Source organism: Nannospalax galili, unplaced genomic scaffold (genome assembly GCF_000622305.1).
Source record: "Nannospalax galili isolate Female #2095 unplaced genomic scaffold, S.galili_v1.0 scaffold144, whole genome shotgun sequence".
Classification (NCBI taxonomy): Eukaryota; Metazoa; Chordata; class Mammalia; order Rodentia; family Spalacidae; genus Nannospalax; species Nannospalax galili.
The window spans coordinates 2,932,070-2,953,633 of record NW_008353267.1 but is presented as its reverse complement, the minus strand read 5'-3'; the positions used below and the strand labels follow the sequence as shown (position 1 = coordinate 2,953,633).

At 42.5% G+C, this 21,564-nt stretch overlaps 1 protein-coding gene across 1 annotated transcript in view; it reads left to right on the top strand.

The window, feature by feature from the left end:
* Positions 1-21,564, top strand: part of Prkch (protein kinase C eta) — a 231,036-nt gene that overhangs the window by 110,852 nt on the left and 98,620 nt on the right. Inside the window, exons 3-9 of the mRNA XM_008850507.3 lie at positions 6,652-6,802; positions 8,378-8,412; positions 12,048-12,136; positions 14,088-14,217; positions 16,442-16,569; positions 19,593-19,736; positions 19,888-20,061. Of these exons, the coding sequence (XP_008848729.1) occupies positions 6,652-6,802; positions 8,378-8,412; positions 12,048-12,136; positions 14,088-14,217; positions 16,442-16,569; positions 19,593-19,736; positions 19,888-20,061 (851 nt within the window). The remainder of the gene's footprint in view (positions 1-6,651; positions 6,803-8,377; positions 8,413-12,047; positions 12,137-14,087; positions 14,218-16,441; positions 16,570-19,592; positions 19,737-19,887; positions 20,062-21,564) is intronic.

Below are 21,564 nucleotides of genomic sequence, written 5' to 3'. Positions count from 1 at the left end.
CATTATTGTCTCCATCAGAAATCACCCATACTTACATTTTTAGGCATCATTTTTTATGTAAACAGCTCTGGGATCAGGCAGTGGCTTATTCTGTGTGTTTGCTAGCACTAAGGGGAATTCTTTTGCTATGTGGTGTCACTACCTTACAGAGATGTATTTTGGAGGCATAAATGAGCATGCTGTTTTCTGGTTCTTTCTTGACTAGTAACTTGGTTAACTCTAAGGTTTCCTTGCTTGTTTTTCTCATACTCATTTCCTTCCATGTGCTACAAATGATAAAACAACTATCTCAGGAAGAAGGAAAAAAAAAAGCATGGGATTGTAGTTCCACAGTAGTAAACAGGGTCTGCCTCTTCACTTACATCATTGGCTGCTTGACCCCACTTAACCTTCCTGTTGTCTCTGATTTTCCAGAAAATGTATTACTTTCCAGGGGTACCAGGAGACTCCCTATGAGTAAACAGCACAGTGCTGAGTTGGGTAACCCACAGAACCCTGGGGTTATAAACAAGGGGGGAGAGTCAGGCCAGGTAGATGAATCTGGGACATGTCGTTTAACTTCTCCAGGTGTTCATTTCCTGGGTAGCATTCTTCCAGACAAAGGGAAAAAATGACTTAAAACTCCTTTCTCTTCCTGGAACTCTCTGCCAATGTGAAGTAAGGGTTTTCACAGCAGTTATAATATAATGGTTACTGCTTACCAGCTGCTTTTTCAATTGTGACATACACTGAGTCCTCAAAATGGCCCTGTGCAGTTCACACTGCTGTCCTTTCTGCTCTGTAGATGAGGAAACTGAAGTGTGAAAGAGGGTCAACCACTTGTTCACGATGACCAGCTTGTAAGTGTGAGGCGCACAGTTTGTCCCAGGCTCCAGATCTCAGACCCTCATTGCCCCTGTGTAGAAGGATCATTTGTTCTCCTCAGCCTGGCCCCTTAAAGACAAGCCACAGACTGTGCCCAACCACAGGACCCTTGCTGTTAGGCAAAGTCAGCTTCTCAGAACTAAATTATATTTTAGACTGAATCACAGTTGTTTTCTTTATGCTTTTCTGAAAATTTTTTTTAAATCTATGTTATATTTTAGAATGAATCACAGTTGTTTTCTTTATGTATTTCTGAAAAGTTATGCCGTGCCATAAATTTTCTCTTTGGTCTAACTTGCTTACCATCATTTGAAAGTTAGAAACTTATTTACTCTTGCTCTGTCATACCAGAATGCTCTCAAAGTATTTTCAAACAAAATCTTAAATCCAGATAGGTGAAACAAAAGACTAAGGGTAAAGAATTTGCCCTTTTTGAGGTAAAATTAAAGCAAATTTAAAGAGATTTCAGAGACCCATCTTGCCTCTGCAAAGACTCATGTGACCAACACAAGTTTCAGTGCAGCACGACTCTTTGTGCAACCTTACCCCAGCCTTGGGTGGTGACTCCTAGTCACGAGAACATTGTACAGTTCTCAAAACAAGTGTGTGGGTTAACAGGTTTGTGGCACTGAATGTTCATCAAGAATGGTTCATCTTCATTATACTGGCATGCTTGCCCTGTACCCTGCCTTTGTGATAGCTTGTCATAGTCGGCTCCTAGAACTCCCAGAGAGACAGACCCATCTGGGCTGCAAGGCTGCTGACCTCTGGAGACTGAAATGTGAACTTCCCTACTGGGGCTCAGAGGCAGCTTCCTATTTATTTAAGAGGCCCTGGGCACCTTGGGAGCCAAGCAGAAGTTGTGATGCAAGTTTTGGCTGCAAAGCATGTTAGGGTTGCCTGACGTGTCTAACTGAAATGTGATTTGAAAGATGTCTCAGAGCCCAGATTGGTGTAAGACACAACAGGATTAAGTAGTTTTTTTATAGCCTTTTAAACTTGGTCTTGAGTAAACAGGAGGCTGGTGCAAATGATGAAGTTCCCTCTACTCAGGTTATGAAGGGGGGGTACAAGTCTGTAGATGAACCAAGAGGACGGTGACACTGAACGCCACTGGAAACCATGCAGATGCCAGACAGATTAGGTGACCATATGTCTTGCAGATTCCCAGATGTGTGCAAATGGAATGGATGTGTGTATGTCTGTGTGTGTCTGTGTGTGTGTTTGTGTGTCTGTGCCTGTGTGTATCTGCGTTTGTCTGTGTGGGTGCATTTGCTTTGAAACAAAAAGGTTCATGTGGAAAAGAATGCAGAGAGAAGGGTTGAACTGAGTTGGAGTCCCTGTCCATGGATAGGTGTATGAGAGGCACCTGGAACACAGGCAAAGGAAAGCTGGCCCACAGGGTTGACTGGAAGGGGAAGATTGGGATATACTCCCAGGCTACTGTGGGAATAGTGATAGGCATTTCACTTGCCTGAAGATTTGAAGGAGGCCATTCAGGCTCTGAGGCAGGTAGGATTAAGATAAGTCTAGTTAGAAAACAGTCTTCTGGAAAGGGCCAAAGGCAGGAGTAAATGTATCAAGACAGGAGTAGTGTAGAGGAGTAGATTCGTCTAAGTATTCCTGCTTAGAAAAAAATCATCTGGAAAATTCATCGTTCATGTTACTAGTATGGTAATAGCTGTTGAGGAAACAGAAAGGATTTAATTCATAAAATATTAAAAATGCAAGTGAGCTGACCTTTTAGCCAATCTTTATAGTATTAAAGGATTAAACGAGTAAGTTCTTGGTAATTAGACTCCTAGGGAAAATTTAATTTGCATGTAGGTATGATAAGTGTTTAGTAATTCAATACACATCCTGCTTTGGCCAGTACTGAGCTGGGTCTCAGGCTGGTGATCACATGGGCTAGATATGGGCTGATCCCTTCAGCCTCACGTTATCACCGCTGACCAGGGACCCTTAGAACCTGTTCACTTTGGGGTTATTAAGTGACTTTTGGTAGTGTCCTGGAGGAAGAGTCTGCCATTCCAGGGCAGAACAGTGATTTCTTGTCCTTATGCAACCCTTGTCCAAAGTGTAGGAACCTGCCAGGAATGTTGATATGACTCTATTCTCACAGGGCTCAGGATGTGGGTGTTATTTTATCTTCTTGAGACAGATAGAAAACCTGACAGAGAAAGTAATTAGGTGGCAGGCCAGACATTGCACATCTCAGCCACAGGGAGAACCAAGTACAATTTTAACTGTCTGAATTCACGGGCTCCTTAGCCAAATTCATTTTGGGTATTTTTGCATGTTATTCCTTGGGATTTCTAATGTGGACTCCACTTTCCTCCATATCTTTTATTGGTGTATATTAACTGTACAAAATTATTATTAATGAGTTTCAATATGCCATTTTCATACATGTATACCAGGAACTTTGATTGTATTGATCCCACCTGTTACCTAGAATCATCTTCTAGTGGTCTAATAGTCTCCCTTTTTCTTTCATGTCTTTTAAATTTATTTTCCATTTAAAAATTTTTTTTTATTCAGGGTCTCAGTCTATGTGGCATTTCTAAGCCACATTATGGTAATGCTTAAAAAAGAAACAGCCTGATTATTCTTAGCATTCATAAGGCCAAGATTGGACCTGATCTGTTGAGAACCTTTCAGATGTCTTATGGAACTGTGCTCTCACATCAGGGTGCTCATTCTTTTATTGAAGCAGTATTTCAATCAGCATGAGTTGGGGAAGTAGAAGTCAGGACCCAGACTTATAAGAGAATCTTGCCATTTGAGCTGTAGGCCTAGAATATCACACATGCTCGCTCAATTTTCTCATTGTTTCAATGAGAAACACACTGTTTTCAGAGTTTTGATATACAAAGCCTACTTACACACATTCATTCACTATCTTGGTGGAGGGCAAGGAGGCTTTCTGAGGGATTAAGTTCCCATGCTCAGGTCACCAGAAAGACACATGGCTCAGTGAACTTGTTTACATTATAAACAGTAACTTTTTGAATGTGAGTTTAAGAAGTCTTTAGTTCAGATTATGTCCATATTGTAAAATTCATTCCTACAGCTCTGTTACCCAGGTGGGCCTCAAATCTGTGGGCTCAAGCAATCCTCTTGCCTCAGTCTCCTGGGTACCTGGTACTAATAGGTGTGCCATTGCACCCAGCTGACCCTACTTTTTACTGGCAAAATAATGCAGTGACTGATATCTAGATAGCAGATACATTCTTGGTTAATGATATTTTTATAAAAAACAAAATTATTTGCTGAATGGGAAGAAATACACATTTAAAACTTTGTCAGATATAATCAAATTAGTCTCCAAAAAATATGCCTGAAATAGATACAGTTTTTGAAACTTTTTCCTTTTTTCTCCCTAAGTTGTTACTATCATTTTTTTGCTTTGTGTGTTTTGGAGATCAGAACTTTACATTTCTAAGCTGTGAATCTGTGAACCTTTTAAGGCATTAGAAGTTTGTTAACCCCTATGCCATCCACGACGTAAAATATTTTTCTGTGCTGTCTTGTTTTTTTTTACAATTCCTCCCTAACATATATTTGAGATTATTCTAGAAATTGAGTACAAAGTCACAACCAGATAGGAAGAAAGGGTCCTGGTGTTTCATTGTGCTGAGGGTGGTTATAGTTAATGATATTGTATCATATAATTCAATATAGCTGCAAGAAAGGGGTTTGAATGTTTTCTTTACAGGGAAGTGATAAATGTTTGAGATGAGCGATAATCTATGTCTCCTATGTCAATCAGTTCACAGTGAATAAATAAATATGTTGAAGCATTGTGCTTATACCCCATAAAGTTGTACAAGTTATTATCTGTCAATCTTCTCTTTCCTCTAGGATTTTAAATTTATTAGCAAATTATTCTCACTTAGTTCCTTAAATTTCCTTTGCACTAGTGACTTATTTAAGAACATCATGGAGGAAGTAAGGTTTATTTTATTCATCCCAAGCCTTTGTGTGCATTGGGAAAAGCCTAGCATAATGATATGGAAGACCTAGTTTTATCTTTAGATGGAGTATGGTTCTCAAGGTCTTCAGATTAGGAGCCACTATTTTTTTCAATCTTCAAAATAAGTTCTTTGAGGGCTTTATACCTCCCTACCCAGCCACCTTTATGTGCCTTTCCCCTGACCCCATCAAGTCCAAATTATGTTGCCCAAATACTCTTGAGAGTGGTACCAGCCCTGGAGCATTGTTGACCTAACAGGGACCACATCCTTAAAGAGAACTGACTCTTCTCTCCCAGCAGCTCCTTGGTTATGAGTGGAAATTTCTGCCTGCCTCCCCGATCCATGCCGGGGTCTTATCTGAGGTGTCACTATTTTAAAATGTGGGATTAGAAAACTTTGAACCCACCCCTTACTTGCTGCCTTGTCTTGGTTAACAGGTAGTTCTATGCTGACTGCATTTGGGAAGTTCCTTCATCTAGTTGGTGAGGACACCAGAAGTGAAGGAGAAACTGTTTCCTTAGCCAGCACTTATAGCCCATAGCTGCACCTGATGTGCCAGGCATCTATAGAGCAGCTAGGAGACCATGCATAGGACCCCTGGGAAACTCTTGTCTATGCTGGAGGATTAGCCCAAGATAGCCAGTTTCAACCAGACAGTAGGATCTCAGGGGTTCACATAAATGTAACCTTAAAAAGTTAAAGTCCCGGGGCTGGCGAGATGGCTCAGTAGTTAAGAGCACTGGATGCTCTTGCAGAGGACCTGGATTCAGATCCCAGTACCCACATGGAACTATTCTAGGGCATCTGATGTCCTCTTCTAACCTCCGTGGGAATTGCATGACACAGATGCACTTGCGTACATGCAGACATAATGCTCATGTCCATAAAAAAAAGTAAGAGTCCTGACAAGCCTGTTAGTATAGGCCTGTAATCCCAACTACTAAGGAGGCTGAGGCAGGAGCATCAGGAGTTCAAGATCCGTCAGACTACAGGATGAGCACGTTTCAAAATAAAAACATAGAAAAAGGACTGGGTATGTAGCTTAGTGGTATGGTGTATGTTTGAGGCCTAAGATTCAATTCCCATGACTACAAAAACAAACAAACAATCCTAAGGTCATTAGTAAAGCATACTTTCCAAGGCTTTTTCAATATTAAAGAAATTAAAAATAATTTAGAGAGTATTTGAACTATCTGAATTTCTCATATACTAAGTATAGTCAAATTTATCATATTTTCTTTCTTTTTATCATGTATCAGTGTATTGCTGGCATGTGTGTGAGTGCACCTGTGTCATGCAATGCCCATGGAGATCAGAAGAGGGCATCAGATCCTCTGGAACTGGATTTACAGATGGTTGTTAGCTGTCATGTGGGTGCAGGAATTGAACCAGGTCCTCTGCAAGAGCAGTCAGTGCTCTTAACTGCTGAGCCATCACTCCAGTCCCTAGATTTCTTTCCTCACGTGTGGTATTGTGGGTATATGTACATGACACTGTGTGTGTGCCTATGCATGTGGAGGCCAGAGGTTGACATTGAGTGTCTTCCTCTATCACTCTCCACCTGATTTTTTAAGAGCACTGAACCTGGAGCTCATGGATTGGCTAGGCTGGTTAGCCCCTGGGATCTTCTCGTCTCCACTCTCCTGAGAGCCCCAGAGCTGGGATTACAGCCTTGTACTACCATGCCTGGCTTTTTAAATGGGTGCTGAGAATCTGAACTCAGGTCCTCATGCTTCTATGACAAGCAGTTTATTGACTGAGCCATATCTGCAGCCCACAGTTTTCTCTTTTCTTTTCTTTGAATGTGCAGCCACCCTCCAGAGAGACCGCATCTTCAAGCATTTTACCAGGAAGCGCCAAAGAGCTATGCGAAGGCGAGTCCACCAGGTCAATGGGCACAAGTTTATGGCCACATACCTGAGGCAGCCCACCTACTGCTCTCACTGCCGGGAGTTCATCTGGTAAGACCCACACTCTTCTCCACACCCCCAGTCTCTTTCTACTTGAGGCTTATGTGTGATTCAGGAGAAAATGGGGTTATAATGTAGGAATTGTTCTTACGTTCGAATTTTTGCCTTCTCTTTCAATGTTTTCCTTATTATTTTTATTTTATATGTATGAGTGTATTGCCTGCATGTATATAAGTAGACCCATGTCTTGCAGACAGTTGTTAGCCACCATGTGGGTGCTGGGATTCGAACTCTGGTCCCTTGCAAGAGCAGCCAGTGGTCTTACCCGCTGAGCCATCTCTCCAGCCCCTTGACTTCTCTTTTAATAAGTTTGCCCAGTCATTTTAATCCTACTGCTAAAACAGTAACAAAACTAAATAATTTACAAATCCAAGTGCTGGATACTATTTATTTTTACCAATAATTTCAGTGAAGGTGCTAATGAATCAAAAATCATGAATCTGAAAGGGAAGCTGATCAGCTGATAAAAAGCTCGTGATTAGATTACATCAGAAAACTGGCCTGGAAGAAAAGAACATCAATAGTATTGCTTTGAAGAAGGCATGGATCATGTGATGAGTTATGGACACTAGTTGTTGCAAGAAAACTAAGCCCTCAAGTAGTGTTCAGGCTCATGGCACATAGTGCAAGGTAATAGCATTTAGTGATCCTATATTATAATCTACTATCTGGCAGTTAGGAACTAACATGATTAAAGGTTGAGAAATTCTAAAGACTTGGGGCAATATCTTATATGACATAAAACTGAACAAATAACAGCAAGTTTACAGCAGAAAATAAATTTAAGCAATCACTATTTTCAATTAGAGGCAAAGTTAGGCATACTTACAGTATTTGTAAAGAGAATCACCCACCCTCACCCCCCATGCATGCATGAGGACAGCCATAGAACATCTTGGCTGACAGGTAGAAAGACAGGCTCTGGACCGGAATGGCAAGTAGTCACTTCTGCCCTCCTGTGGACTCCAGAGGGTAATGTGGGTACAGGACAAGGGAGAGTACTGCACCCGGAAGCTGCAGTATGCTTACCAGGGTGTTCTCTCTCTCTTTCTCTCTCTCTCTCTCTCTCTCTCTCTCCCTCTCTCCCTCCCTCCCTCCCTCCCTCTCTCTCATCCATCTGCATGTGTCTCCATGTGTGTTTATTGCAACATCTGTGCATCATCCTCTGTCTGTCAGTCTGTCTCTGTGTGTGAGTACGGTGACATATGTGCATCTTCCCATGTATGTGAGAGGGAGGAAGCTGTTGAGGAGGTCTTGACTGAGCTCAGTCCTCTGCACACGGGCGGGCGTTGGTTTTCACTCAGGATTTAGGAGGTGGCTGATCGTAGGTGGAATGGGAATCATCATCACCTACTGATTATGTCACCTGGAGCATTATAATCCATCAGGTAATTTTCTTTGTGCATGCTGTTCACAAGAGCTCGGAAAAGCACACTGTCTGTGTCTCTTTCCTGAAATTGTTTTTCACAAGGGATCAGAGAACAAAGCGCATTTTAAGGATTATAGGACATTATTGCTGAACTATTTGAATGATGGTATTTTTTTTTTCTCTTTTTTCTTGAACAGGGGAGTGTTTGGGAAACAGGGTTATCAATGCCAAGGTAAGAAAACGTGTTTATATTCATGTTTGATCTTGTTCTTTTGTGAAAAAATGATAATACCAAGAAGAAACAGGATGTGCCCCATCAATACTGTGATAAGTTTCCCCAGGTCAAATGAGACCCCATGTAGCAAACTCTAGTTCTTATCAGATCCTGGATGTCTTAGACAATATAGAGGAATATATTTGTTTCTAAAGTCAGGAGACCCAGTAAAGTTTCACTGCTTAAAGTCTGTCTCTGTAGTAACATAAGAAGACTGAAAAGAAGAGCCATTTCTGAGCATCTCCTTGAGTCTAGGTGATAAATATTTGATATTCATGCTGCATTGTTGGTAGGGTGAGAAGCGGCCTTCTGCCACGTTCGCCTTACTTGCTTAGGGAATGGATGCTATTATGCAAATTGGTTTTCTTTTTAAATTTTTGTGTTTTTTTAAAAAGTAAAAGAGAGATTGTGTAGCATATACCAGGTCATGCGTTGGATCTAAATACCTCCCCCACCAAGTGAGAAACATTTCAAAAGTAAATGCATTTTATTCTCATAATTCTAAGGTAAAATCACATACCTGTGTCCCTGTTCATGTACGACAAAAGAAAACAGAGAGAAGCCCCCTCTGATGTGCCTTTATGTGGCCAGGTCCTCCTGTCCCTTTGTTGGGGCTCCCTTACTGCTGGCTTGAGTGTTGTCACGCATTCACATTTTGATTTTTACTCTGTAAATGACTGGCAGCATAGCACTACGTATCCTAGAGTGGTTGTCTATTTGTGAATAAGAAAATCCACCTTCTGTTTTGGAGGAGGTGAGGTAACACATTCTTTCCTTTTGAAGAACTGATTAAAACATACTCTTGGATCTCATTTTGACTTTGATATATATGAAAAATTCCACTGAATTCTCAAAGCTTAAAAACTAAGTATATAATCAGTACAACAGTAGTAATTGACCTGCGTGCTATAAATTCAGTCCTAAGTGAGAAGAGAGCTCATAAGCCAAGTCGATATCACTCTTTAGCCTGAGCCTCCTAAGATGGGGTGTGCCCTGTGGTGATACATCCATCTTATACTTTCTAAGATGAATTGAGAAGCTCCATATATACAAGGGGAAAGTTTACAAATTAAAATACATGATTTAGAAGGTATGTCTTTTGTTGTTTTATTTCTTTTTCTCCCAGCATATAGTGTGCGGGTGTTTCTTAGCCAACTTTCAGCAGGTCACCTGCTATTTAAAGAGCTAGAAAGAACATTAGTCAGGAGGCATGAGAAGCCTTTGTTCACATCTTGCTGAGGGATATAAAGCCAAATGCCTGGTAGGAGAGAAGTATGTTATACTAACCCTCATCAAAAGCAAAGGGAAGGAGCTTCAGACAAAGTGGGCTTCAGGGCAAGGCGGAGTATCAGAAATAGAAAGACCACTATGTAATAATAACAGGGTCAATTCTCCAGAAAGACCAACAGTGTTTAACATGTTTGTTCCTAACAATAGGCAGGCGAAACGCATGAGACAAATAGAACTACAAGGCAGAACAGACAAGCCCACCTCTGGCGTCGGAAGATTCAGTCTGCCAGTAATCGCTAGACTCAGCGGGCAGAAAAGCACTGGCCTTTGGTTGGCCCAAACAGCACCATCACAGCTTGATCAAATTGACATTTGTAGCAAACACCAGCCAACTACAGCAGATTACACATTCTTCTCAAACGCATGAGGAACGTTCACCATAGAGACCACACTCTGTACCATAAACTAATTCAACAAATGTGGAAAAAATAGAAAAAAGAGAGTCATCTTTTGGGGCCAACAGGATGGCTCAGCAGGTAGAAGCCCTGTGTGCGGGCCTGGCAACCTGAGTTTTTATCCCAGGATCACAAAGAGTGACGCTCCAGAGAGCTGTCTCTGACTTCTTTGCGCGCACACACACACACACACACACACACACACAATTTAAAAAATTTTAAAAGAATTATCCTCTCAATCCACAATGACGTGAAACTAGAAATCAAAGCTGAAAGGTAACTGAAAAACTAAAACAACAAATTCTAAGTAACACACAAGTCAAAGAAAACTTGAGAAAACATAAAAAATACCTTGTACCAAGTAAAAATAAAGTGTATTTCACCAAAATATGTGGGGTACAGTGAAAGCTATGCTCAGGTAAAAATATATAGCATTAAATACAGGGACTAGAAAGGAGAAATATCAAAATTAGTAATCTAGACCTGAGTTTGGTGGCCCAAGCCTTTAATCCCAGCACTGAGGAGGCAGAGGCAGGCAAATCTCTGTTGAGATCCAGCCCAAACTGGTCTACATAGCAAGTTCAGGCCAACTGGGGCTACAGAGAGACTCTGTCTCAAAAAATTAAATAAATAAAATTAGTAATCTAGATGCCCACCTTAGGAAGCCTGGGAAAGAAGGGAAATTGAAACCTAGAGTGAGCAGAAGAAAAGAAATTATAGTATTTGAGCACAACCCAGTAAAGTTGAAAACCTCAGGAAACAACAGAGAACATTTCATGACACCAGAAGCTAGCGCTTTAATATCAACAAAGTTGATGAACCATCTGTCTGTAAAATAAAGTTTCTCTGTGTGGAGGGTGACTTTGGCATCCCCATACCCAAAGAATGGTTCTCTAGACTCTTTCAATGCAGTGGTCCTGTGAATTCAATCTGCTGAAAATTAGATGTGTTGGGGACAATGCTCTTTGCTGACATGTCGCCTACCATTATGTGCTTAATCCTCACAGTTCCCACATGTCTTGAGAGGACATGCAATGATGTGCGTTTTTACTTTGTGTCATTACACGTGCTCATTCTTTAATGACAAGTGTATTCCTTATGAGTTATGTCCTTATCTTGCCAAAAATGAGAAAAATATTCAGACAACTGATTGAGCCATGTAGCAAATTTTTATTGAATTGGCTACTTAGCACTAGGCATCATGTTGGGAATTCTGGTCAGGACTTGGCCATGTGTGGAATATTTTAAGTGAGGGGACAGGCAGAGGGACTGTAGGAAATCAAAGGAGGAGGGGAGATGGTCTGGGTCTGGAAGGAGCAGATATAGGATATTGTCTTGGAAGAGGTATTCTTTGAGTTTTTTCTTGTCATAAACTTTAGATATAGTCAGTCACTAGGCAAGTAGGGTGTCTTAGAGGTCAGAAAGGGTGTCATTAGTAGTCTCTAGGAAAGAAGGAAGACTTGTTCTAGAAAGATCAAGTAGTTTAGTTTTATTGAAGCAAATGGGTCTCATAGAAAAGAAATGTCATGTAGCTGGGGTGACCTCTGAGGGGTCTGGAACCTGGCTGGGTTTGAACGCTGTTGATGGCAACGAGGTACCATTGGAAATGTTCAGTCATAAGACAGATGTGACCAGAATGATACTGAGAAGGCTCCTCTGGAGGTGGGTGCAGGATGGACTAACGTCAGGACCAGGAAATAAGCTCAGGACTGATTGAGGACAGTTTGAGCTTGAACAAAGGTCTTTGTTAAGATGGTGTCAATGGAAGTAGGAAGGATGGGAGTTCTGGGTACCAGTATGTGGCCAGATATCCATGTCAGGTCACGATGGCATGGGCAGTCTTCGTTGACTGCTGTAAGTGGCTGGGAACCTCTGATAAATGTGTAATTGCTGGATTTAATTTCCTAGTGTGCACCTGCGTCGTCCATAAACGCTGCCATCATCTAATTGTTACAGCCTGCACTTGCCAAAACAATATTAACAAAGTGGATGCCAAGGTAAGAGGCTGCTGGCTTCCTGACTAAGCACCCGTTCTCTGTGTGTGCTCTCTCCCCACCCTCCACTTTCCCTGCCTCCTTGGTTCAGGGTCAGCTCTCCAACGGCACCTCCCACAGTGGTGCTCTAATTTGCATTTCTGTCCTCTTGTGGTTTGACCTCACTTTGTCTGTTAGTTACTTTTGCCTGGCTGTGACAGAATGCCTTCTGTTCACAATGTAAGGGAAGAAAGGCTTATTTTGCTTCATGGTTTCAGACTACCATGACAAGGAGGGGTTGGTATGGCAGAACAGTTGACATCATGGTGGCGAGGAAGGATAGCCTGGAACTAAGGGTGGGATATTACCTTTTAAATCCTACCCTGAGGGGGATGGAGAGATGGCTCAGTAGTTAAGAGTACTGGCTGCTCTTGCAGAGGACCTGGGTTGGTTCCCAGTACCCACATGGTAGCTAACAACCATCTGTAACTCCAGTTCCAGGGGCCCCTACACCCTCTTTTGTCCTCTGCAGGCATTGCCTGCACATGGTACACTTACATACAATTAGGGAAAACACTCATACACATAAAATAAAATGAATTCTGCTCCTAAGAATATATTTCTGGTTCCACAGCCACCCAAAATAACACTGCCAGCCTGGGTCACATCTTCAGAACATGAGTCTGTGAGATCGTTCACATTCAAAATGTAACACTTTTAAAAAATACATTATTTTTATTTTATGTGTATGAATATATTGCCTGCATGTGAGTAAGTGCACTCATGTCATGCACTGCCCATGGAGGTCAGAAGAAGGCATCAGATCCTCTAGAACTGGAGTTACAGATGGTTGTTAGCTGCCATGTGGGTGCTGGGAATTGAACCTGGGTCCTCTGTTAGAGTAGTCAGTGCTCTTAACCGCTGAGCCATCTCTCCATCCCCAAAACATAACACTTTTTGAAGACTCAGTCAGAGGTCAGCTAAGCAGGCCTGTATAGATTATTTCTGCTAATGTGGCGAGAGCCCTAGTGGAATGAAACAGGCCTGTGCTTGGCCTGCCAGCACCTGCATTGGAACACTGAGCATGACCTTGACTAGTGGTCCTCTGTCAGCTCAGCCAGGCCCATGCCCTCTCTGTGCCTTGGTCTGAAAACTGCATCAATACTTTGCTCATTCATGTTTGTGGGAGATAAATAGAATTGACAAGTATGTTAACTATAAATCATGCTTGCTAAACAAAGAGACTGTGGACCTCCTGCAGCTTCTCAGGAACCCCAGGGAGGATGTCTATGTGTTTAAAAGCTCCTGTTGCATTTGTCTGAGATGGGCACACATTCTAAATTCACAAGGGAGAAATCAGGTGGAGTGTTGCTGACAGTGGATTTGCGGATGCTTGGAAAAGTCTAACTGTAGGACTTGACCACGTACATGTAGAAGAGCTAAGGAGGGAACATCCAGAGAGGTATGGACCACGGGTTATATGGGAAAGAGGCCAGAAAAGTCCAGAGAGAAGTAATCATTGCCCTATGCTTTCTCATGTTGGACCTGTAGTTATTGCTTCAAACAGTGAAGTAGACCACAGAGTGTATGGCCAGTGTGGATGTTTACCAGAAACAGTGCATGAAATAAAGTCACCATGTTTGCACTGACAGTCAGAATTTAAGTCATACAAAGGCTGAATGAATGAAATGGCCACAGTCCTATTCAGAACTGTGGCCTGAATAGAAAAGGTGAAAGGAAAAAATTTCTACTTCTGTCTCCAAATGGTGAATGGTATAATATAGACCCCAGGTTTCTTCCCTGTGTCTTGTGCATTAAAAAAACTTACTGAGACCTGAGTAACTAACCAGAGCTGAGCATAGTGAAATAATATACTCAGCTCAGGTGTCATCGTAACACTTTGCATTTGCCAGGCTCCCGTTACAGTTGCTACAAAAGGTGTTGATCCGAAGTTTGCTTGTTCCCTTTTTCCTAGACTACGGAACAGAGGTTTGGAATCAACATCCCACACAAGTTCAACATTCACAACTATAAGGTGCCCACATTCTGTGATCACTGCGGCTCCCTGCTCTGGGGGATAATGCGACAAGGACTTCAGTGTAAAAGTAAGTGGCAGAGGCAGTGACTTCCCACTTCTTTATGGAAATGCCATTCCACCAGCCTTCGGAGCCATGTAGGCACAGGATCTGACCTAGGATTGATGTCTCTGATATGTTCCATGGCAACATCTGAATGGTCTTATGCTACTATATCATTTGTCAGGCATACAAAAAGAACTATATCTAGTCTCTAACATTAGAACATTAAATGAAATGTTAAGTTCAGTGATCTATCCTGCTGTCGTTAACTACTTATGCTGAGTGTAGACTGGGCATTGTGCTTTTAATAAGCATTTGAAAGAGGGAAAATGGGATCTTGGCTGTGCATGGAAGATGGAAAGAGGTGGGGTGGGGGAGAGATGGCCTAGAGAAGATTGAGTTATAAGTAAGAACTGGCCAGAGAGCAGGTCTGATGCTCTCGGGAGAAGTAAGCAGCAGCTGAATTGTCAGAGTGCAGACAGCAAGAGCAGCATGAGTGGGCTGCACAAGTTCTGTGATGTGGGTGGAATGAAGCCCACTAAGCTTTGGTGGGGGGCTGGCACCCCACCAACACTGCCCAGTGCCGTTCGGAGCTTTTGCCTTTGCAGAGGCTCAGAGTAGAGTCAGGGCTGAGCTCTGTCCAGTTAGAGGGTGTGGCACTGTTGGTCTTTGGTCATCTCCCGTTGATATGTAATGATCTAGATGTCATGAGGTGTACCTGAAGCCTCATCAGTCAGACTAGCCTGCTGGACCAGGAGAGTAACAGAGGAGGCCGAGTTGGCATCGGCTACTTCTGTCAGCAAAAGGGACCAAATCCTAGCCAGGTGTGGTGGCTCATGCCTCTAATCCCAGCACCTGACAGAGTTGATCCAGAAGGATTGTCAAGAGTTGATCTAATTAGTGAGGTTCAGGGCCAACCTGGGCTACACAGTAAGACACCCTGTCTCAAAAGCAAACCAAAACAAACAAAAAAGAGTGAATTCTTCTGCCTCTCTAGCATGCCATGTAATATTTACCTTTTCGTTTACCTGAAACAGCAGCCAGCTCAGGTAAGGCATCTGGGGGCTTTTGTTCAGCTGCTACTTGGTGCCAGCTTGGCGGTCTCACCTGGGTGAGCCACCTTTCTTACAGTTCTGGCTAATTTGCAGAGTGAGGCACAGGCCCATCTACAGTGCTCTGTTCCTGGTAGCCCAAGAGTAGTGCATCTGCAATGACTTGGTTCCCATAACCTTTGTTTTTACTGTCATAAGATCTTTCTGAAAGGTTATAACTTGTGTCTCTGTATCCATCGATTTCCCATGAGGCTAATGAAGCTTAAGCTTCAGGGTTCCTCTCCACTCGCTGTGGCATTCCTTTTCATAAAGAAAGCGTCCTAAATGACAGAAACTCCAGCCCCATAAAGTCTGGCTTGGCGTGTGCTTCCACAGACGAACCAACTCCATCAAAGAGGCATTTGTTGTACACGGCTTTGGTTCAGCCTCCCATCAGCAGGACGCATTTCAGGAAACCAGATCACAATTTATTTCTGCTGATTAAGCTTTAGAGCCTTCATTGTCACAAGGCAGCTTCCCAAGAACAAGAAATGTGACTTACTTTCCTTACTGCTCCAGCTGCCATTACCCCGACCTTCAAATGCTTTAAAAGTTACTTTTTTTCTTCCCCTTTTAAAACAGAACCACAGACAGCAGAGACTGAGAACCACAGCCCCACAGGATATGCTCTCTGGGCTACGCGGGCCACCCGACCACAATGACACTCAGGAAAAAAAAAAGCTATACAGAGCTCCCTTCCCTCAGAAACACCATTTTAAAGCTGTTTGAACAGCATTTAGACCGCCACTTTTTTATTTCATTGTTGAGAGAAAGAAGAGGAATAAAATTGGTTGACATGATTCTTTCTTATTTAATGAACTGTGATTGTCACTGTGCTGAACATTTTAATCTTTATATTGGATTGTGCTATTAAGTCAGCAGTGACTGTTACACGTGATGTAGATGAGTCTATTCCATCAAGTCATAATGGAAAAAAAATTGAAATCTATTATTTGAAATCTATTATTCTTTTAGCATGCCAGAATTTCTGCTTCCACACAAATCAGAAATAGATAAAATGTCAGGAATTGCTCTAATGTGAGTTAGCATTGCCCAGCCTGTATCACTCCTCTGTCATAAACCTTAGGTAATCAGTTATCTGTAGCATATGGTGACTTGGTTCTTTTGTGACTATGGATTCTGTTTTCCTCTTCCTCCAGTATGTAAAATGAATGTACATATTCGATGTCAAGCGAATGTGGCCCCTAACTGTGGGGTGAATGCAGTGGAGCTGGCCAAGACCCTGGCAGGGATGGGTCTCCAACCCGGGAATATTTCTCCAACCTCGGTGAGCCTTTGTCTTTTGGCATATATTATAGTTTGAAACTTGGGGCTAGCCCAAAGGAGTACAGGAGGGATCATCAAGGTTTTGAATCTCTGCAAATTTTGTGAACAGGGCTACTGCACTTTTAAAAAGCATTTTATCCCACAAATAAGAGTCCAAACAATTACACAAGAAACAGTGAGCATGCATGTATATCAGGAAGCAAGAGAAAGAGTATTTTCTTTGAATATAAGTTTCCCATTGATATTGTCTGGTGAAAAGCTCAGAACCCAGAGACCTGGGTTTTGCTCTTGGCTGGGGCCCAAGCTGGACAACTGGCCAGTAGCCACGAACCTCAGCTTCTTCATCTCTGAAGGAATTGAGCTCGATGCTTCCTGCACTTCTTGACGTCTCTGGGCTCCAGCAGCTCTGCTGAGTTTGTTTATGGACTGTGAATTTATCTTTCATGTTCAGCAGCTGACAAGAGCTCCTTCCTCTGGACTCCTGGGAGTGGGTAGAGTGGCTGAGTTGCCCTGGATGTGTTTTGTGTGTATCCTCCCTAAGTGACCTCCACCTGGTACTCTCCATCAGAGCCTTGGCTGCTTCCCACTTGTTACTGCTGCCTTTTTGGCCAGTGTCTGCAGAGGGCTAGGGAATAGCCACAGTTGATGGCTGTGAGATCTGTTAGGAGTAGCTTGAGATCTAAGTCCAGAAAATTCTAGACCTAACTGTGAAGTAATCTCTGGATACTTTGAAAGTCCAATCACTCTGAGGTTCTTAATAACTTAGAAAATGTCAGCACTAACTATATTGTTTCCTTTTACCTGAAAAGGTCTGACAGCTCTTCATGAAATGGAAGCATGAGGGATTTCAGTCTGATTTTAGTGATCCTAAAATACACTGGGAATAGGGTATAGACCATGTGTCACAGTTTCAAAATGACATTGCCCCCTTGTCACTTGAACCAGATACCTTTAATGTTATGATATTTAATAGTGGAGAAACCAGATTTACTTCTTGTCAGTAAAGCATTAAAAAGAAAAAATTATCAGTCTAACTAAAGAGAAAAATGGGTTTAAAAGGATTGTGAAACACTGGCTTAGAATGTTTGGCCCAACCAGGGGAAGTATGCAAATAGAGGAAGTGAATTAAAAGTGGGTACCACTTTGTTATCTCTGAAAATTGATGAGAGATTTAGAGGAAGAGCCATTAAAACCACTAAAATTTTAAGATGACCCATTTTTCTATGCTGCAATCCCTGTTTTATGGGATTAAATAAATCAGCTCCTGGAGGCTTCAGTCTGTGGTGAAGTTCCTTTATTTCCAGCGTTGCTTAGAAGTCCATTTAGATAAGCTCTTTTTACCTAAGTAGATCAAAAGCTCCAGGATGTCAAACTTTTGATTTGTTGCCTGATGGTAGCTTGTCTTATAAATTTCACAAGTTATATGTGTGTGTGTATGTGTGTGTGTGTGTCTGTCTGACTGTCTGTCTGTCTGTCTGCTTAAGTCACCCTGCCCCTGCCTTTGGGTAGTGTCTTCACTGTGAAGAACGATGTGGCGCCCAAGACCCAAGCAGGCTCTCATTATCCTTTTGGGAGTGTACATTGTCTCATCTTTGTAGAAGGCAAGTTGGTTGTGTAGTAAAAAGTCTTTGAGGTTGACACTTTGACCCAAGGAATTCCATTTCCAAAGAACTATCTTAAGAAGATGGATGATGATCATGACTTGGTGCCTGCCCAAGCCTGTCCGAGGATCTGCTTATTTATTCCTCGTGGTCACTCATGGGGCAGGTACTATCACCTCCCTTTCCAGAAGAGGAAACTGAGTCTGAATAAGGTAACTTGCTCCAGGTCACAAGCCAGATTGCGGAGCAGTCATTTAAACCCAGGTAGGCAATGACAGAATGTGAACTCTGCCTCACCGTGTTTTGAATTTTCACATGCAAGTATATCATTGGGGAGGGTGTTATTTTTATTGCAGTGAAAAGTAGAGATTGCATGCATTTTCAATAGCAAAACATTAGTAAATAAATTGTGTGTGTGTGTGTGTGTGTGTGTGTGTGTGTGTCTGTGTGTGTGAAACAGAACACTGAGTAGTCATTTAAACTCATTCTCTGTGTGGGGGTTTAGCTCTGTGATAGAGTGCTTGCCCAGCATGCAAATGTCTTGAATTCCATTCCCAATACCTCAGAACAAACAAAAGCCAAAAACAATTAAGCAAAAACAGCTTTGTGTTCTCAGAAGGTATTTAAAGGTTTGGAAAGTAAACATGACTATTTTTTAACACTGTGTACTATAAAACAATTTAATTATATGTTGAGAGAAGGCTGATGAGCTTTTAGGTATTTATCATTTTATTCATCATAATTTTGCTTGTTTCTATTTTACATTGAATTTTATTTCTTTATTTAACTTAAAAATTTTGAAATATTTTATTTACTATTATTTTGTGTGTGTGAGTATTTTGTCTGCATGTACGTAAGCACACCATGTGCGGGTAATGCCTGCAGAGGCCACAAGAGGGTGTCGGATCCCCTGGAACTGGAGTTACTGACCATTGTTAGCCACAAAGTGGGTACTGGGAATCGAACCTGGGTCCTCTGGAAGAACAGCAAATGTTCTTAACCACGGAGCCATCTCTCCAGCCCTGTAATTCGAATTTTTAAAAAAAAACATTGGTTCATTCATGACCTGGTACTGAGGTTCTCTGAGCAAACATTAAAACCAGCCTTTGCGTGATATGGGCACTAGGTGGCGCTCCTGGAATCTGCTTGCTCCGTGGGAAAGCCACAGCAAAGGAAACAGGAGTGGCCTGCCTTGGGCATTCCTCTTTTCTTTTGTGCACAAACTTGGATGTATCTCCCAGGTAGCAGTGGGCACAGATGCTGATGTGGGGTAGTTTCGAGTTGTAGAACCTAAATGGCTGCCCAGCTGAGCTGGTTTCTTCACATGCTGGGTGGAGGCCTGAGACCACTCTGGCTAGGAAGGCCTCTCCATTCATCCTCACCTTGTGCTCACACCACAGTTCTGTATTCTTCCTTTTTGCAGAAACTCATTTCCAGGTCGACACTAAGAAGGCAGGGAAAGGAGAGCTCCAAGGAAGGAAATGGGATCGGTATTAATTCTTCCAACCGATTTGGCATCGACAACTTTGAGTTCATCCGAGTACTGGGGAAGGGAAGTTTTGGAAAGGTGAGACTTGATTTTGACTGGCTAGGTTGAAGTAACAAGCATGTTATGTGCATGCTGTTTCTGTGGGGGAGAGGGGTACACACTCACTTTCTCATGTGTGCCCAACCCCAAATCCCCTAAGCCCCCCCCCCATGCGTATGTGTTGTCCTAGGTGATGCTTGCCAGGATAAAAGAAACAGGAGACCTCTATGCTGTGAAAGTGCTGAAGAAGGATGTGATCCTGCAGGATGATGACGTGGAATGTACGATGACGGAGAAGAGGATCCTGTCCCTGGCCCGCAATCACCCCTTCCTCACCCAGCTCTTTTGCTGCTTTCAGACCCCGGTAAGTGTGACTAGGGGTCCCTGCCTCAGCAGCCTCCTGTCTGAAGGGCTGAGGTATTTAGAGGTTGCCCTCATAAGCTGAGTGTCAGGGAGTTTTCTGGAATGGGCTCTCAAAGCACTAACAACTTCTGATGACCTCTGAGGAAAAAAAGAGAAAGTAATAAATTCACCCCTTCCTTCATGCTGTCCTGTGGAAGGGTCACCTCAAGGGTTGTGTGCCTCAGATTGAAGAGGTCTTGACCTGCAGGTTTCTTTAGCAGAGTGAAGGTTACAGGAGGCTAAGATCATAGTGGATACAAGGGGCCAGTTATCTTGGTGAACTTAGCCATTCTACTCCTAAATTCTGGACAAGTTTGGACCTGGGCACAAGAGTTGAAAACAATGTCCAGAAGGACCCAGAAAGAGCACCTTGATTTGATATGTCCCAAGTTATTGCTCTAGGCTTTAAAGACCCATTGCTTGATACCTTGGACCAGTCTTGGAATTTGAATCATCTGCCTGTATCTTAGGGTAGTTAAAAAAAAAAAAAAATCCAGAATGCTTTTTGCTACAGTCAGTGGAATACCCAGCTAATCGTGATTTAAACAATAAGCAGGGTGGACTTAATGTTTGCTCTTGATAATTCACACAGTGGGAAATGTGGCAGTAACTACTGGGACTGGATTTATTGCCCAGTGATGTCCAACACTGGATATGTCTCCCTCTTGCTGTGTTGGGGTGTTTGGAGCACCTTACACATCACGCCTTCACAGAATGGCATCCAAAATAGAGTCTACAGAGTGGTGTGGGCCATTCTCCTTTCTTTGACTTAGCTCAACTGTACTTAGGAACAGGGGAAGCTGGAGAACAAATACCTTGTCAAGATGAGTCAGAAAATCACAGTTGGCTTACACGCACTTCAGTTCCTTTCCTGGGTCAGGGTACCCTGTTGCCCATTTAGAAATAGGCACAAAACTGGGCTTCTGTTACCAGCAAAGGAGGAAGATGGCCCTAAGAAGACACCTGGATTCCAACAGATGCATCAGAATTTTCTTGCTATCTAGGAGATTCAATTCTGGGAATGACCCTTGGCTGCACTGCTGTCACAGAACTGGGAGGGGCCATGGGGACACAATAGGGACATCTTATCTGATCAGAGATGGAAAATGACAGCTGAGCCGAGGCCAGAAGTGGGACTTAGAATTTATTAGACAAAGAGAATGATAGCAGCCTCTACCAGGTACATAGCCCACACAGCTTCAGGAGAGGTGGAACATTGTGTGTGAACAAAGCTTGGTAATTGTAGAATATTGAAGTCAAGGAGGGGCCTGATGAGAACTGGGGCTGCACAGGAGGGCGGGATCAAGCCATGAAAAAGCAATAGGAAGTCATAGAAGAAACTAAGGCAGAGAAATGACATGTCAGGTTGCATTATTTTAATTCAAGAAAACCAGCTCCTTAAACGGGTGCACTCACATACATGCAGACAATACACTCATACACATAAAATAAAAACAATAAATAA